Source organism: Myotis myotis, unplaced genomic scaffold (assembly GCF_014108235.1).
Source record: "Myotis myotis isolate mMyoMyo1 unplaced genomic scaffold, mMyoMyo1.p scaffold_m19_p_13, whole genome shotgun sequence".
NCBI classification, from domain to species: Eukaryota; Metazoa; Chordata; class Mammalia; order Chiroptera; family Vespertilionidae; genus Myotis; species Myotis myotis.
Genome location: NW_023416317.1, coordinates 46390658 through 46410220, shown reverse-complemented (window position 1 = coordinate 46410220; position 19563 = coordinate 46390658). Strand labels below are relative to the sequence as shown.

The following is a 19563-nucleotide window of genomic DNA, read 5'->3' as shown; positions in this document are numbered from 1 at the left end:
TGAGTCCAGAGAAGTGGGAGATTTAGAAAGTTTATAGGAAGGAAAAAGAAGTTAAATTTGGCTGAGATAAATGGAGTCTTACATATCTTCCCTTGCATTGGAGAAAAAAGCTTACCTACCAGTTAATTACACGGCAGGTTTCCCTTAGGAAATAATTCTTACTCTTCAAGGAACTTTTCCTACGCATTCATTAAAAAACTTTATACTTGATCCTCAGCTTCTAATAACCTTGAACTTGGTTCAAATACATGATGCAAGACTGTACAAAAATATAGTCTTTATTCTCAAATCTTCTATATTCCAGATGGGAAAATAATGTAAATATAGAAAAAGTTAAAAAGCACCAAAAAGCTAGTCCCACCACAAGTTTCAAGTAGGGAGAATCAGTGGCTATTATCCAAGAAGTTTCTAGGCTGGGATGTAAGTGGTAGTAGTGAGTCACATACTGTGTATAAATAGAGTGAGTGGGGAGTATGGAAGGAAACCAGGAATATGTATGAGATGTGTTCAGGAAAAAAGAGTTGCCAGATAGTCCAAGATCGGTTTAGAGATGTCTAACTGATGCCTCTAAGCATTTGAGACATTATCCTATAGACAGTGAAGGTGGGGACATTAAAAAATTTTGTTTATGCCGAAACCGGTTTGGCTCAGTGGATAGAGCGTCGGCCTGCGGATTGAAAGGTCCCAGGTTCGATTCCGGTCAAGGGCATGTACCTGGGTTGTGGGCATATCCCCAGTGGGAGATGTGCAGGAGGCAGCTGATTGATGTTTCTCTCTCATCGATGTTTCTAACTATCTCCCTCCCTTCCTCTCTGTAAAAAATCAATAAAATATATATTTTCTTTAAAAGTAACAAAAAAATTTTGTTCATATCAAAATAGTGATACTACAATTTTATGGTGAGAAAGAAGCGTGATTTGGCCTGCTACCTATTTTGTTAATGAAGTTATATTGGAACACAACTATGCTCACGTGTTTGCGTACTGTAGTTGTGCTTCAACAGCAGTTAAGTAGTGTGACAAACACTATCATGTGGCCTGCAAAAGCTTAGAACATGTACTGTCTGGTCTGTTACAGAAATGCTTTTCTCACCCTGGTATACAGAAATAGAAAAACTAAAGTCACCCTACTAACCCAGACCTGGTAAGAAAGGCCTGGTGCCTACAATGATGGTGTGATTGATAGATTGAGGAAGGCCAAAAGAGAGAACTCTTCTAGAGGTCATGGGACCTAGTAGGCTAGGTCAGAAAGGCCCTGTCAAGATCATACTTCCTTTTAAAAGAGAATCAGGGGGAAGACTGGCTCTTAAATCACCCCACATTGGGGATGCAAAGGAAAATGCCTGGCAACAAGCATGGAAGAAGAAGCGAAATAATAAGAGTAAAGCAGTATCAAGCTTCAGAATGGCCAAGCATACTAAGTTCATGAAAAGCTACTACATTTCACAATTAAAAGGTTGTTGGTGGGAACATTAGGATGGAAATTGAAGGAGAAATTCTTCAGAGAGTGTCTTGCATCTGTAAGGAAAGGATTTAAGTGAGAATAAATATATAGTGGAGGAGACCATACTTTAGAGAGCAAGAATACAGAATAGAAAGATTAGTGTTACAAAGGAAATGGCTCTTTTAAAAAAAATAGATTTTTTATTGATTGCAGAGAGGTAGAAATATCAATAATGAAAGAGAATCATTGATCGGCTGCCCCCTGCACACCCTCTACTAGGGATCAGGCCTGCAGGCTGGGCATGTGCCCTGACCAGGAATTGAACTGTGACTTCCTGGTTCATAGGTCAGCACTCAACCACTGAGCCATGCCTGCCGAGCGAAATGGCTTTCTTTTACAGAGACAATTATTGGAAGGATAGCTGTAAATGAAATCAAAGTAGGAGAAAAGTGAATAGAGAATTCTATGTTGAATGACAGTAAAGTAGATAAGCTAAGTTACCTAGCAATAGAATGAATGGAACACAACCGAAAACCAGCTGTGGAAACCTTGGGCAAGTCACTTTTCTGGTTCTCTTTCCTAAGAATCAGATAAAATTGGAGAGTTGACCTAGGCATTCGAATGTGCATAGTTTTCAGAATGGATTTTGGTATAGTGAAAGCTTAAACTTGGAGTCTTCAGGAAAATAGGCAAGAATTAAGAAAGTGGCATGCTGGTAAACCAGATTTGGGAGAAAGGCAGGAAGCCCTGATCTATAGTGTTTGCTATAATTTCAGAAGTGTAAGAACTCCTACAATGGCTTATTTCAAGCTACCAACCAGCTCACAAAATTCATGAATATTCAATAGTCTACTTTCTAAGTAGGTGCTGACTATCTCCAGCACACCTGGCTGAATAGATTTGTCAGATACCAGTAAAAGTGAGTACTAGATTAGATTCATGCATTTGTTGGAGAGTAGCTCTAGTGAAATTCAACAGTATTCTGGGCCCTGAATTGAGGGCTAGAGGCCAAGTTTTGAATCTAATAGAAGCCAGGTTGGTTGGCTGTGGCTGTAGCTGTGGCTGTGGCTGTGGGACAGAAGTTAATGACTCTGCATTGTGGATTAGAGCATTTTTGAAGCAGATGCTGCCTGGGGATCAGAGTACTAGAAAATTTTAAGTTCGTAGTCATAGTTCCTGCTTTTACAAATACAAAGCAACTTTAGCAAATAATGAAAGTGTGTATTTTCTAATTCATACAATGTTAAAGCTTAGTTAAAATTTTGATAGAAAAAAATCCTTCATTTCTAACAGGAAAAATGGGAGTTTATATATAATTATATAAAGGAAATTCAAGAAAGAAAGTATGTATTGAGAACAAAATTTTTAATTTTCAAATTAAAATAGTTACTTTCAGATTAACTTTTTTAAACCATAGTTTTTATAACTTGTGATTATAAATTGTCTCAATACAACATGCCTGACATTGTCTTAAGAGTTTTTTTCCTATTTACCTAGAAACAAATTTTCCAGTATGCTGTGGAATTTCTTGTAAAGAGATATAATACACATTAAGTAAGTCACTTTTCATAAGTATTTTAATGACATACATCACTTATGAATACTAGCATTTCTTCCCTTACAATATTTTTCATCTTACAAAATTTTTTAAACTATTGTGTTAATATTAGAACCAGGTATAAACCAATCAATAGAAATGGAGACTAGGACTTTTTAAAAATCATTACAATTTAAATGTAAGTTTGTATTCTGAATTTACATATTTTAGTTATAGTTATCCCAAATCATTTAAAATTACTTTTGGGGCAGTTTTAGTAAGTAATATATTTTATAACAAAACAAAAAATCTGTGACAACTGACTTTTTGAGAAATCTAAAGAGCCTTTAATTAGCCCATTATGTCAGAATGACTGGATGCTTTAAGGTAGCTGTCAGCATAGTCATCTTCTGATGACTCAGTGCCACTCTTCATAAGAATTTAGGGCCAGTGAAACTATAGGTAGTTTCTTGCCCTAAATTTCAGATGAAATGAATTTCAGTTTAACAAGTCTAAGCTATAGGTGTGCCAGTCATTATGGCCAAAGTTTCTTTACAAGTGATGCTGCATGGAGTAGCTAATTGTCGAACTTCAGCAGAAGTTGGATAACATTTCAGATGTACTCTTGTATCACAGAGTCCAATGAAAAGCAAGAGAGATTATTTTTCTGCTTGGCTGCCAATCGCTGTGCCTCTGATTCCTTTATTCCTTTCTATTTCAGTTTGAGTTGATCATAAAGGTCAATATTTCCTCCTTTTTCTCCCTCCTCCCCTGTTTATCAACTGTAGGTATTCAGCATGTTTTTGGAGACTCTAGTGGACTTCATACAAGTCCACAAAGATGATCTTCAAGATTGGTTATTTGTATTGCTGACGCAACTACTAAAAAAAATGGGTGCTGATTTGCTTGGGTCTGTTCAGGCAAAAGTTCAGAAAGCCCTTGATATTACAAGGTAATATTTTCTTTATATATTTCAAGTTTACCTGATAATAATTGGACTGTTTAGTTCCTGTGTTAAAAGTTCAGATATGTAAGTCTTTTCAAACCATTTAAACTGCATAGGCTCCATTTTAAAATTGTTAGTGAGGCCCACTCGTGTATATTTCCTGCAGCATTGGTCCTTAAACACTGCTTTTATAAAAATTTTGTTAACATTTGTTCAGTATTTAAGGTACTATTTTGTTGTAATTAAGATATATCTGCTAACTTGAGTTGAAGATTTTATTCAATTTAATGTAGAAATAAATTATTTTCTAAGTTTAAAAAGAATGTTTTATTATGCATTAAAATATTCAGAATCTTTTTTCAGAAGATTTTGAACCAATGCTACATTTTTACTTTCTTGTGTAGATTGTTGAAGTGACTTATTTCAAATATTCTATTCATTTATTGATTTAAGGCAGCGATTCTCAACCTGTGGGTTGCGACCCCTTTGGCGGTCGAATGACCCTTTCACAGGGGTCGCCTAAGACCATCCTGCATATCAGATATTTACATTACAATTCATAACAGTAGCAACATTACAGTTATGAAGTAGCAACGAAAATAATTTTATGGTTGGGTTACAACATAAGGAACTGTATTTAAAGGGCCAGAAGGTTGAGAACCACTGATTTAAGGTGAATCTAGAATTCAGATATTAGGTGTGGGGAAACATCTCTGATAATGTTGAACTTTTTCTGAATAGGTTTTAAATTAAATCTATATTTGAGGCAAGATAGACCGTTACTTACATAGTGTTGCTATTAAACCCCCTAGAGAATATAAATTCAAATGTTGAGATTTTTTTCAGGGAATAACTTCTATTGTATACAGATACTTACTACTTCATGCATGCTTTTTGAATGACATGATATTTTGGTTTAACCATAATTTGCTGTCAAATTTGCTAAATGCTTGCTGACTTAATTTTTATTTTGTTCTGCTTTTTTCCCTTTTTTTTAGAGAATCTTTTCCAAATGATCTTCAGTTTAATATTCTAATGAGATTTACAGTTGATCAGACTCAAACACCAAGCTTGAAGGTAAAAATTTAACGTCTTTTGAAGATATTGTAAGGAGTTGAAATGTTTTATTAATAAAGTTCTGTTGATGTGTGTATTTGTGTCATGTGAGAAGCTTTTCAATCAGTGGATTTTGTTTTTATAAACTTTCAGACAGTCAAGCCAGCGCTTCGGGACCAGCTTCACTCTTTTTGGAGCTCTAAGGTTTTTTTTGTTTTTGCATTATTTCTTTTCTTAACTCTCTTTCCAAATTCTGCAGTGTTTCAGATAGTGTTTGTATGCATCTGTGTTCAACTACTAACCTTTGTAAGCCTGTAAGCATGCACATAATTTAATTTCAAATGTTATTCAAATGCCAGGCTATTCTTTGGAAAAGCTTACTGGGGGTACACATTTAGAAAGCAACACAAGTATGGCCATCTAACCCTGGGCTCATGATGCAAACTCGCTCTATAAAGTCTTATCTAATTTTATGTTTGTGATTTCCCAATACATTTTTAAATTTAGAGTCTGAATAGGTGTTTTGGGTGAAAGGTCACTTTTACCTATGTTTATTTTAGTAAACAAAAATTTTTAAGTTTAATCTCAGGGCTGTTCTCTTTAACTGAAATAGTAACATTTTTTGCTTTTTCAAATGTGATACTCCTAATGTGTGCCTAATATTTAAAATCAGGATTAACTTTCTCAATTGTTGTTAGCACACATTTTCCAGTTATTTTATGTGAAAACTAGGTGGATTCCAATTTGTTATAAAACTAAGTATTAAATTTAAAATAAAAAATAATTTAAACAAAGAACTCCTGAATTCTTTAGTAAGATGTTTTGTAATGAGTATTATTAAATGAGAGTAAAGTCAGGGAAATAACAAGCATATACGCATTGACAATCCTTATATTTTTCTGCTCTGTTCTGCACGAAATATATTTCCACAAGCATTACTGCCCAGGACTAAATTTCCTTTAAGTTTCTAAATATGATTTTGTCTTAAAATCACAATTGTGTTTCTTACCAGGGTTGACTTTCGCTCAACATAATGTTATTTTCTCAGAGCTGCTTTGTGAAGGGGATTCCATCTGTTTTAATTTTGAAAAGTGACCTGCAGAAGAGAATAATTTACTTTATATTGTTGATAAATATTTTTAGAACTCATTCTTTGTCCAAGGCATTATGCTAGACATTTTAAATTTATAATGGAATATAGAACTTACAATTTTTTATCATTATTATCTATAATAACTGATAAACTGTAAATTGTAATAAGGGTTATGATTTAGGTATGGGTGGTAGATATCCAGGTGTTAAAAAGGTATGTAGAAATGCTTCATGGGCCTGTGGAAATGGAGGTCTAAACCATTAGCTTAAGAAGTAAGGGTGATAAAAAAAGAGAGAGAAGAAAAAGAGGGGGAAAAAAGAAAGAAGGGTGGTAGGTGAGTTGAGGGAGAGAATAAAGTTTCTGAGGACTGAGGAGAAAGACACAAAGGGAAGAGAGAAAGGAAAGAGACAACTTAAAATTAGCTTTCCTATTGGGAAACATTATACTGGAGACTGGAATCACAAACAGTTTATATGGCTTTTTTATTATTTATTTTATATTACACATATACACATATGCAAAGCTATAGGGAAAAATCACTCTTCAGCTCCTAAATTGATGTTTTAGGATAGCAAGAGGAAGTTATATGGAGCCATCCATACCTTACACCAAAAATAGAAGTAATGTTCAGATGGGTGACAGGATTAAGAATAAAAAACTTAATAGTTTATAGAAAAATACAAATGAAAAATATGAGATTTGTAAAAATTCTTTTGAAAAATTATGAATCTTTCAGATAAAAGATGGATGTTTGTATAAAATTTTATGTCTCTCACAGTATGCTGTGGTTAAATATCAGAAAGGAAGTAATAGAATAGGGAGAAATGGCAATTCAGAGTGATTTTAAGTAAGTAATATTTTAAAAAATAAATGTAATTTGATGACCTCTTTTTCTGGGTTACACAAACATGTTGAAAATTATACACACCTAATATAGCAACTAGATTATTTTTCCTCTGCTTAAGAAGAATGCATGTTTGTGTTATTAAAGTTACAGATTATGTATATGACCTCGAGAAATATTCTACTAAAATGTAAACTTTCAAATGATTATATGTGTATTGTGGTTATTTTGCCTGTTGATATAATAAACACACCTATTCTGTGAAGCCCTTTTAAAACTTTGCATACCTCTATAAATTGCTAAGGCACTGCACTAATTGAATCTCATTGTTCAATTATTAATGACAGAAAATTGAAAACAAAATACACTGATGTTCATTTTTTTAATTTACTATAGCACCTTTCAGATATTAGCATTGATAGAAGGTAACATGGCCTCAAGAATACAGAACATTATGTTCTGCTGTATTGAGTGGGGCCTGCCAACTGCACAATTAACCATAGTCTCTGTTCTTCTCCATTGTACACTTTACCCAGGATGGCTGATAACTTAACTCTTGGTGTGTTTTTTTCCAAATTCATGTCATGAAGTTGTAATTCTTAAATTCATTCATTTGGAAATGAAATAATATAATTTGATCCCTTCTGTTTTGTTTGATTGTCTTACTGGAAGCAGAAAAGGGAAAATACACAAGCAGCAGAACCTTATTTTAATATTTTACTTTTTGTATGTTAGCATGGTACTTTCCAGAGACCTTATTTGGACTGACTGAGAAAAATTACACATTAATATCAACAATAAGGGTAGAAAGTGCATAGAAAAATGGATTACCTTAATCTTCGGCAATGTTTTCAAAGTTGCTCTCTTAATCAAACATTTAAACCTTCCTTTTTCTAAGTCAAGAAAGAAGTATTTATTATGTGTTTGGAACCTTATGTATCTAAGGACTATGCACTCTGCCAGGTGTCATTTCTAAAGTGTACTAGTACTGTACTAATAGTCTTAGATAGCCCTTATTTATAAATCCTGGAATGTTTGAAGATATGGCTTTAAAAATAGGGGTTCTCAACCTCTGTTTCTTCCCCAACATACCTGAGAGAAGGGAGATAAGTTAAGCGTGGCTTTTTATAAGGATAAAAAAAAGCTAATTCTAAGGAAGAAGTTGTGTACCTGCATCCCACCAGGTAGCCACACATCATTCCTGGGAGAATGAAAGACTTTTTAAACCTACATATAACTCTTGTACACATAAGTGTTGTCTTTTCTCCATTTTAACTAGTATAAAATTTTCTGTGACACTTCTGTTGGAAGGTAGTTCTAGCACTTGATGAACCTATTAAAGAACCAGGTCTCATTGTGTGGGTCTTATTTGACAAAAACCCTATATTTCCCACCTTAATTACTCACTTGATTTGTAATGCCTTATTTTCAAAATACTTTGGTTCATTTTCCCAAAAGCCAAATTATACTCAGTTGATAAAGACTGGCTCTTAGGGAGTCTAGACAAGTGTCAGCTATAAGCTCCGAAGGCAGACTGAAGGAGAGGTGTATAATTCTATCAAGAGAGTCTTCAGCAGTTGATCAAACCGGGCAGTGAAACGTCTGGGACTTAAAAGTACTGCTATGTGTGAAAAACAAAAATCCACATTGTCATATACTTGGACCTCAGGTAGGTAGGTGGTGGTTTAATTCTTTGTTGGTTGCTTTTTTTTCATTTTGTATTTGTCAAAAAATAATCACGTAATTGTTTTTGAAGTGTCCTCAGTGTCCCTCAGTGACCATCTGATTGTCCTCTCGTTGTGCTTACTTCTGCAGGTGAAGGTTGCTATCCTTAAATATATAGAAACTCTAGCCAAACAGATGGATCCAGGGGATTTTGTAAATTCCAGTGAAACTCGCTTGGCAGTCTCTCGGTTTATCACTTGGACAACAGAACCCAAAAGTTCTGAAGTTCGGAAGGTATGTTTTAATATAAGTTTTAGAAGATAAATTAGAAAAGCACGTCATTTTGGTTTGCCAGTGAAGGAAACTAATATTTTCAGGTCATTACCAGTTAGCATTGAGTTATTTACCTGGGAATATCAAGACCTTTTTTAAAAAAAAATCTTCTGTTGTTCTGTTTTAAATTGTTCTAAGTTTTACCCATTTAATATGAGCATAATGTTCAAACTTAGAATAAAAAACTATTCTTGCCATAATTCTCTGACCTCTAATCTTTTAACCATTCAAAATATTTCAAATCTTTTCCCTTGTATCTATTTTCCTATTTATTTCAAATAAGAGCTTACACTGTTCTTGACTTATTAATTTTAGGCATTACCTATTGATCTTTTGATGAATTTAGTCATGTATCTGTCTCTCTACCTTGTTAAATTTTCCCATATTATTCTCTTTCCTAGATCTTTCCCCATAACCTTCAGAATAGTTATGAATAAATTGTTGGTCACCAAAGGAAAAGACTTAATTTTAACTTTGGAAGTATTCACTCCTATACCATCAGATCTTTCTGAGTTCTTTTTATCTTCACTTGAGGATATGTTTTTTTGTTACTGATTTTAGAGAGAAAGAGGGAAGGTGGGAAGGGAGAGACAGACAGACAGACATCGATCGGTTACCTCCTTTACATACCCTGACCGTGAATTGAACCCAACCTGCAACCTTGTTGGTGTACTAGATGATGCTCCAACCAACTGAGCTACCAGTCAAGGCTCTAATGTTTTTTTAAGTATCTGTTAGTATTTTCAACATCCCTGCCACATGTCTATCACTAATATTTTTCATATGCTGAAATAAATAGGTTAAAAATTTATAATAAATTTTAAAGTGTATAAGAACATCTGTTTTTCTGGGAAAGATAGCCTTGTGTTAGTGAACAGAAATATTGAGTCAAGAAAATGGTCTCCTTTGAGTAACCAAAATATATTCATCTACCTCTGTGTGTCTTTGTTTTCTAGGCAGCGCACTCAGTGCTGATTTCCCTCTTTGAACTCAATACCCCAGAGTTTACAATGTTATTAGGAGCTTTACCAAAAACTTTTCAGGATGGTGCTACCAAGCTTCTTCATAATCACCTTCGAAACACTGGCAATGGAACCCAGGTAATTTTAATTTATTTTCTTGGCTATTATCCTATATTAGAGGCCCAATGCATGAAAATTCGTGCAAGAGTAGGCCTTCCCCTGGCTGCCGGCAGGCACCCAGCATCCAGGCTAGCTTCCCCCCGCCCAGCCCCAGCTTCATCAGGAATGACGTCCAGAAGATGTCTGGTCTAATTAGCATATTACCCTTTTATTATTATAGATAATATAAGCCTGATATGCTAAGTGTCTGGTTGTCCAGTTGGCTGTTCAACCAATCAAAGCGTAATATGCTAATGATATGCTAAGGCCGCTCAACCGCTCGCTGTGATGTGCACTGACCACCAGAGGGCAGACAGTCAACCAGTCGACCAGTTGCTATGACGTGCACTGATCACCAGGGGGCAGACACTCTGACCAGTAGGTTAGCTTGCTGCTGGGGTCCAGCTGGTCGGGACTGAACAAGGCTGGCTGGACACGCCCTAGAGCCCTCCCACGTTCCCTCCCCAGCTGGCCAACCTCCCACATCCCTCCCTGGCCCTGATTGTGCGCTGATGGGGTCCCTTGGCCTCGCCTGCGCCCTCTCACAATCCGGGACCTCTTAGGGGATATCGGAGAGCCGGTTTCGGCCCAATCCCACAGGCCAGTCCCAGGGACCCCACTGGTGCATGAATTCGTGCACCGGGCTTCTAGTATAATATGATGGTTGGTTTAACAATTATTGCCTTTTTTTTATGTGAAGTAAACTTTTGACCCTAGTATGTAATGTTTGCATCTACATTAGACAGCATTTCTTGAACCTAATTAACTGTTGCCCCAGAAAGAATAGAATCCCTAGGCCTGTCATGTTTATATTATAATTTGGTATAGATTAGGGTGGTGAATGGTGACCAGAATATGAATAAGGAAAGAAATGTGAGCAATTACTTAGATGAAGGCTGCCCTAGCAGGTTTGGCTCAGTGGATAGAGCATCAGCCTGTGGACTGAAGGGTCCCAGGTTCGATTCTGGTCAAGGGCACATGCCTAGGTTGTGGGCTTGATCCCCAGTAGGGGACATGCAGGAGGCAGCCAATCAATGATTCTCATCATTGATGTTTCTATCTCTCTTTCCCTCTCCCTTCCTCTCTGAAATCAATAAAGATATATTAAAAAAAAAAAAAAAAAAAGAAGAACTTAGATGAAGGCATTGATTTTGCATGCCATTAAATTAGAACATGCTATTTAGATGAACCAATTCTTATTTGAGGATTAGAGGGATAACTTATTCCAGAATTAATGTATAAATCCAAAGAGGGTAGTGCTTAAAAAGATGTGTTCTGCCTGGCTGGTGTGGTTCAGTGGTTGAGTGTCAATCTATGAACCAGGAGGTCATGGTTCTATTCAGGGCACATGCCCATGTTGCAGGCTCGATCCCCAGTGTGGGGCGTGCAGGAGGCAGCCAATCAATGATTCTCTCATTATTGATGTTTCTACCTTTCTCTTCCTCTCCCCTTCTCTCTGAAGTCAATAAAAAATATATATATATTTTTAAAGATGTGTTCATATTTAATAATTACAGGCTTGTCAGTCCAAAGGTGCTAGATATATTGGATTTTATTTGAGGGAAATAAAGTTTGAGTAAATGAAACATTGCAGTTATATATATCTAAATGGTATAGGATCATTTATGTAATATGCCTAAAAAATTGAACTTTTTTTAAAAGACAGACCTGGATAAAGGAGAGAATAGATTCACTTATGGCAAGCTTAAAGTAAAGTGTGAATGTTAAAAACAATCTGAGAATAATTTCCTGGGACCAAAGTAAGTTATCTTTTTAAAAGGAGAATGGATTATTTTGTTACACATTATAAGAGATAGGCAAATTTATAGTATGATCAGATTTTTATGCCTTTGGTGACTTGTGAAAATCATTTGTAAAACAAACTCAGGGAAGAATAAAATTTGAGCCCTGGCTGCTGTTGTGCAGTGTTGAGAGCGTTGGCCCACACTCCAAAGGGTTATGGGTTCAATTCCTGGTCAAGGGCATGTACCTGGGTTGCAGGTTCAATCCTTGCCCAGTCTGGGCATATGTGGGAGGCAACCAATTGATGTGTCTCTCTCACATTGCTGTTTCTCTCTTCCCCCCTCTCCCTCTCCTCCCACTCTCTCTCTCCCATTCTTTTTAAAAATCAATGGAAAAAATATTTTCAGGTGAGGATTAACAAAAAGCAAAAGGAAATTGGCTCAAAACAGGAAACTAATTTCAAATTCTTAATTTGGGATTGTGTTGAATCTTTGATGAAAAGATATTGGTAATAATGGAAAGTCAGAAGTGGGTGAAGAGAACAATAAAAGACTAAAGAGTTAGACTTCTAAATGGGGAGAATGTTTTTTTCTACAGAAATCAGAGATAAGTACATGAATATTTAAATGGTAGATCTATAAATAGGCTTTCATTATTGTTCAACTTCTTGATCGTATGCCTTTCTTAAGAGCCTTTTAGTTGAACTTAACACAATTATCCTACATTAATATTTATTTGACTCCCTCCATCAGAGTTCCATGGGGAGTCCTTTGACAAGACCAACACCACGTTCACCAGCCAACTGGTCCAGTCCTCTTACTTCTCCTACCAATACATCACAGAATACTTTATCTCCAAGGTAATAAAGGGATAATTTTCCATCATAGTTTGTTATTGCAGGTTCCCATTATTGAAAAATAGACATTAATATAATTCCACTTGACTTGAAAGGTTTTAGGCAAATAGAAACTTAGTAGATTCAAAAGTATAACGCTTATTCCAAAAGTAATCATTTAAATAATAATGTATATGATACAGAATTTTTTTAATAAGTCAAAAGAAAACTTAGTGACATAGCTTTTGTAAATTACAGCTTGTTACATTGAATAGCATAGTTAGTTTCTCAAATATGCTGTACAAATTCAATAAATTGCAAATTGTCTTTTAGTTGTACTAAGTAAAAATAGTGAGGGCAAGTTATAATGATGGATATTTAGATCTAATATTAGCAAACCACTTCTAAAAGTGGAAAAAATAAAGATTATAGACAAAAACAAAAATAGAGAAGGGATAACATTATGTAATACTAATTAGGGGAAAATGTAACTGAGATTGGTCCTTAATATAAAATATAACATATAATTTTCACACACTTGTGCAATTCAAGCTTGGGCTATATTTCAGATGACATTCTGACTCATTAAAAAATTAATAGTTTTTCCTTTTTCCTGTCCTTTTAAAAAGTAGTTTGCATAGTAGTCCATTTGTAGTTATGAGCTGGATTTTTTGTTATTAGCCATACATACCATAGTATGCTTCATCATATTCATTGCAGTTATAGGCTACTTCATCAGCATAAGGAAGAAAAATATGTTGCACACTTTTCGTGTAGCCTATTCCTGTTATGTAACAATTTTAGTAGCTACATTCCAGCTTCAATTGAATTTTAGAATGTGATTATAGAATTCATGTCAATAATATGTTCAATGTTAAAAATTCTCTGCCTTCTTACAAAATTGTGTAAATACATTTATCTCTGTTGCTAGTGAGTTAATCACAGGAGTTAGCAAACCTTTTGCAAAGGGCCATATGGTAAATATTTTAGGCTTTCTGGCCATGCAGTCTTTGTCACTTCTACTTAACTCTGATGTTATAGGGTGAAAATAGCGATAGACAATACCCAAATAAATTAGGATTGCTATGTGCTAATACCATTTTATTTATGCACCCTAAAATTTTAATTTTATATAATTTTCATGTGTAATGAATTAGTTTGATTTTTTTTCTCAACTATTTGAAAATGTAAAAAAAATTATTAGATTTCAGGGGCATAGCTTGCTGACCCCTGATTAATCAGAACATCTTTAAAGGTGAAAAGACAAACCATTTGTGACATGGTTAGAGTCATTGTAAGCTGTCCTTAATGGGTGGGCAAGGGGACATGTACTTTAACCATCTATAGCTGTTGGGTTTTGTTTTGCTTTGGGGAATACACATTCTCTAATCCCATCTTTATAAATCTCGTTCATAATTTCCTCGAATGTGTTAGTATTTTAAAACTGCACATAAATGAAAATTAGTTGATGTCTTTTTTATAGTGCGTTTGATTATGACACAGAAAATATGAACTCTGAAGACATTTATAGCTCTCTTAGAGGTGTCACTGAAGCAATTCAGAATTTCAGCTTCCGTAGTCAAGAAGATATGAATGAGCCATTGAAAAGGGATTCTAAAAAAGATGACGGAGATTCAGTGAGTATTTGAATATTCTGACATTACAGACTTTTTCATTAAGAGTTTTTTGGTTTGGGTTGTTGTTTTTTTGTTTATTTTTGTTTTTAAATATTTTTATTGATTTAAGAGAGGAAGGGAGAGGGAGAGACAGATAGAAACATCAGTGATGTGAGAGAATCATTGATTGGCACCTCTGGCACATCCCCTACTGGGGATCGAGCCCACAACCCTGGCATGTGCCCTTGACCAGAATAGAACCCAGGACCCTTCAGATGCTGTATCCACTGAGACAAACCAGCTAGGGCTGGGTGGTTGTTATTTTTAACTTTGCTTTCTATCATTTTCAAACATAATTTTCCAGGGTTCACACAAATACTGTGTATATACCGTTGTTCTGGGTTTTATATTTAGAAGGCAGAGTTATGTCCTCAAGTTCCTTGTAGATTTTCAGATAGAACTGAGTACTGTGGAGTTTTAAGTTAAAATGTAAAGTGAATCTATTTTAGATTAAGTGGTCAGGAAGTCTCCAATCAGAATGGTGACATTTGCACTGAGACCTAAATTAAGGAGAGGAGAATTCCTTAAAAGAAATAGCAAGTGCTGTAAAGACAACTAGATGAGAACACCCTATCCATAGTTGTCGGCCAGGGTGAAAGCCAGTGTAGTTGGAGCATTATGAAAGAGATGAGGAGCCCTAGCCAGTTTGGCTCAGTGGCTAGAGTGTTGGCCTGCAGACTGAAGGGTCCCAGGTTCTATTTCGGTCAAGGGTACATGCCTGGGTTGCAGGCTCAATCTCCAGTGGGGGTGTGTAGGAGGCAGCTGATAAGTGATTCTCTCTCATCACTGATGTTACTACCTCCTTTTCCCTCTGAAATCAATTAAAATGTATTTAGAAAGAAACAAAGAAAGAAAGAGGCGAGGAATGGCACCTGGACCAGATCACCTGGATCTTGCAAAACAAAACTTGGCGCTTAGGTTTTTTTTCCTTGTTAAATGTAGTGACAGTGATTTGCATTATCAGTTGTTTGTGTGCTTCCAATAAGAGTATTATGATCTCTCTTTCTGATATTTGCATTATTGTACAGTTTGTTGCTTCTGCCATTATACAAAGCAATTATTTTTTATTCCTTAGGCTTTTCTCTGACAGCTAAACTTTCCTCAAAATAAGCCATCCCACTCTTTCCTAAGGAATCTATGGTTTCTCAGGGTTTTCAAAATTGGAGAACCTTGTAGTGCTTCAGCACATTTCTAAAGGGCTCCCCCCTCTGCCTTCCTGGCTTCTTTCCTATTGTTGTTTTTCTCTCCGTGCCTTTCTGGCAGATGGCCCTGGTAAATTGGATGCTAAAAACCAGCTAACCACTCACATTTAAAGTTCTTTATCCCAGAGGCTGCAAGTGGTAGTAAGGACAGGTTAGTAAGAATCACTGCTTGATTGAGACTCTTCCCCTTCCCCCAAAGACAGGGTACATTGCAAGGAGCTGGCATAGTGAGTTTGAATCCTGTTTCCTGGCAATTGTTAGCTAGTCTGATTATTTTATATATATATATATATATATATATACATATATATATATATATATATATAATTGATTTCAGAGAAGAAGGGAGAGGAAGAGGGAGATAGAAACATCAGTGATGAGAGAGAATCATTGATCAGCTGCCTCCTTACCCCCCTCCTTACTGGGGGTCGAGCTTGCAACCCAGGCATGTGCCCTGACTGGGAACCAAACTGACATATTATTACTTCTAAGCCTCTGTGTCTTCATTAGGAAGGAAGGGGTATTTCTGTACATCTTAGAAGTTATTGTGAGTATAATAAGTCACATGACTTCATCCAGCCCAGACCTGAGCTCCAAATTCATACCTCAAGTGCCTGTTTGAACTCCTAATCTTTTCTTCTAGAACTGCTCTTTCCTATCTTAGTTGATAGCAACACTACTTGCTCAGCCAACTGACAAGACAGTTGTTCTTGTCTCCTCTCTCTTTCTTGTCCTTCATACTCAGTCTGTCAGGGTATCTGTTCATTGTACTAGTATTAGTATCTTCAGAATATATCTGAAATCCAACCACTTCTCACCACTGCCTTTCTGGTTCCAGCCATCATCATCATTAATTCTCTCACCTGGATTATTAAAATAGGCACCTAACTGGCCTCCTTGATTTTGCCTTTGCCCTCCTAGTCTATTCTTATTCCTCTACTCACCTCGAAGGTCCCTGTCTCAGAGTAAAAGCCAAAGTCTCCACAATACACTTTTCTCCTTTGTTGCCTCTCTGGCTTCATCTCCTCCTCCTTTCCTCCCTATTGAGTTTTCTTCAACCACACTGGCCTCCTTGCTGTTTCTTTTTATTTTTTATAATTATTTTTGATTGATTTTTTTAGAGAGAAGAGAAAGGAGAGAGAAACATCCATTTGTTGTTCCACCTATTTATGCACTCATTGGTTGATTCTTATATGTGCCCTGACCAGGGATCCAACCTGCAGGTTGTAAATAAACAACAGGTTTCTTTACATCTTTACTATAAGCTTTGACATTTTGATTGTAAGTTTTAACTCTTGTTGATTTCCAGTATGTAAATTTTTTTCAGCTGGTTATTGTTACCTTTTAAAAATCACCTTTTAAGCAGTAGGGAAAACTTTTCTTAGAATTTTGAATTGATACTTGAAAATTAGTTAATGTACTATGCCTTCCCCTTCCCGTTAATAGATGTGTGGTGGTCCTGGGATGCCCGACACAAGAGCAGGAGGTGATGCTACTGACTCGAGCCAAACAGCCCTTGACAATAAAGCCTCATTACTCCATTCCATTCCTGCTCACTCCTCTCCGCGCTCTCGAGATTATAATCCGTACAACTATTCAGACAGCATCAGTCCCTTTAACAAGTCTGCTCTCAAGGAAGCTATGTTTGATGATGATGCCGACCAGTTTCCTGATGGTATGTATGCTCTGTGTCATACTGTTACTGCCTGTGTTTTGGAGGCTTGATCATCAACGAAGCAAAAGCTGCTCTTTTTTGGTATCCTAAGAAGTAGGGATCTTTGTAATGGTCAAGTTTTCTCCCATCTTCTAGGAGCTCATTTCTTTCCTTTTTTAAAAATATATTTTATTGATATTTTACAGAGAGGAAGGGAGAGACAGGGATAGAGAATTAGAAACATTGATGAGAGAGAAACATCGATCAACTGCCTCCTGTACGCCCCCTACTGGGGATGTGCCCGCAACCAAGGTACATGCCATTGAGCAGAATCAAACCTGGGACCCTTCAGTCTGCAGGCCGACGCTCTATCCACTGAGCCAAACCGGTTTGGGCTAGGAGCTCATTTCTAATGGTTTGATAGATATCTTCCCAAGAATTGGAAACAGTGATCATCCTAAGATCATCCTTGAAATGAAGAAAACCTTAATGGCCTCCCAAAAATAACTTAAACCAATGGTTGCTTGTAAATTTATCTTTAGACACCATTTCAGTCATTAATTTTTATACCAGAATGACAAAACTCTGAAGGAATACCCATTCTTTTTTTTTTTTCTTTGCTGTTAATCCTCGCCCAAGGTTGTTTTTCCATTGATTTTTAGGGAGAGTGGAAGAGAGAGGGAAAGATAAAAAGAAACATCAATGGCGGTTGGTTGCCTCCTGCATAAGCCTCGACCAGGGCCCAGACTGGGGGAGGAGCCTGCAACCAAGATACGTGCCCTTCACTGGAATTGAATCCGGGACCCTTTGGTCAATAGACCGATGCTCTATCCACTGAGCCAAACTGGTTGGGCGGAATACCCATTCTTAACAATAGCCTATTAAGTGTGAAGCCATAAACATATGCTTTAATAAGATATATCCAAGAAACAAATATGGGAAAAGCTACCAATAAGATTTGGAGTCAGGTTGAGACGGCCCCGGTGAGGTTGAGACGGCCCCGGTAAGGCTGGGACGGCCCCTGTGAGGCTGAGACAGCCCCTGGGAAGCCAAGAAAAATACATGATCTCACTCATTTATGGATAATAAGGACCATTATAGACTGATGAACAAAAATGGACATAGAGGCAGAGCAACATTGAGCAGACTGTCAAACTACAGTGGGAAGCCTGGGGAGGGTTGGGGGGAGTAGGAGATCAACTGAAGGACTTGTATGCATGCATATAAGAATAACCAATGGACACAAGACACTGGGGGGTGGGGGAGGCTGGGGGAATGTCAAGGGGGGGAAAAAAGGAGACGTGTAATACTCTTTGTAATACTTTAAGAAATAAAACAAAATTAAAAAAAAAAAGATTTGGAGTCAGCTTTTAGGTCTATAGGTCTAAGCTCTAATGCTTACAGTAGGCTTAAGTCTAAGCTCAACATTACTAAGCTGCAAAGCTTGAAAAATTGGTTGACCTCCTTGAGTCTCACTTGTCACTTTTAAAAGAGGATGGAGATGTTGTACCACCTGCCCTTCTGATAACAGTATGCAGTAAGGTTCAGGGAAAAGTGTATAAAAACTGATTAAAAAGTACAAAACACTGCAGATATTTTATTTTTAATAATAAAGAATTGCCGAAACCGGTTTGGCTCAGTGGATAGAGCGTCGGCCTGCGGACTGGAGGGTCCCGGGTTCGATTCCGGTCGAGGGCATGTACCTGGGTTGCGGGCACATCCCCAGTGCTCGTCATTTGTAATTTTTATAAATGGAAAAATATATTTTATGACATAGAAGAATCATATTTTTATTAACTTCTCATGTTAAGAGAATTAATATAGCACAAATATCACAAAGTCAAAATTATGATAATATAGCAGGATCACCCCCTTATTGTCTAATGTTCTCCTTTACCAAGTATTATATATTTTCCATTTGTTAAAGGAAGGCATCTTTGGAAGTTATATAACTGAAACCTAAACAGGGTAGAATGTTTTTGAGCTTGAGAATATAATTTATTATATTCTATAATTATAATTATAATTTATTCACTGCATAATACTTCTTGATAGACTGCTGAAACATAGGTAGCCATTTTTGGTTATGTAATCATTCTTTAAAGATAGATGAGCCCTCAGTTAACCACATAGTTGTTGCTCCAAGCTTCATATACCAGTTATTTTCATTGTCTATTTTTACTTTTAATTTTGAGATGGAGAAGCCTTGTTTGCCATTATTTTATTGTGAGCATTGCTGATAGTATCCTTTTTTAAAAATTTTATTGACTTTTGTTGCTGTTTTGATTTTCCTTTCAGCCACCATACCCCACCCCCAATATGAAAAATATCTTCTCTTTTTTATTTTAAAACCTAAAACTTTTGGGAGAAGATAATTATTTTGTTCAAGTCAGAAATTCCATAAAGGAAATTGTT

The 19563-nt window shown here is 36.3% G+C and overlaps 1 protein-coding gene across 50 annotated transcripts in view; it reads left to right on the top strand.

Annotated features, from left to right (window-relative positions):
- Nucleotides 1-19563, top strand: part of CLASP2 (cytoplasmic linker associated protein 2) — a 146440-nt gene that overhangs the window by 111553 nt on the left and 15324 nt on the right. For 25 of the 50 annotated variants that reach the window (XM_036332929.1, XM_036332912.1, XM_036332903.1 and 22 more), the window contains 8 exons: nt 3769-3932; nt 4925-5003; nt 5136-5186; nt 8735-8878; nt 9874-10017; nt 12534-12640; nt 14100-14253; nt 16941-17169. In XM_036332929.1, the coding sequence (XP_036188822.1) occupies nt 3769-3932; nt 4925-5003; nt 5136-5186; nt 8735-8878; nt 9874-10017; nt 12534-12640; nt 14100-14253; nt 16941-17169 (1072 nt within the window). The remainder of the gene's footprint in view (nt 1-3768; nt 3933-4924; nt 5004-5135; nt 5187-8734; nt 8879-9873; nt 10018-12533; nt 12641-14099; nt 14254-16940; nt 17170-19563) is intronic. The other 25 variants (XM_036332891.1, XM_036332890.1, XM_036332901.1 and 22 more) reach the window with 2 other exon arrangements.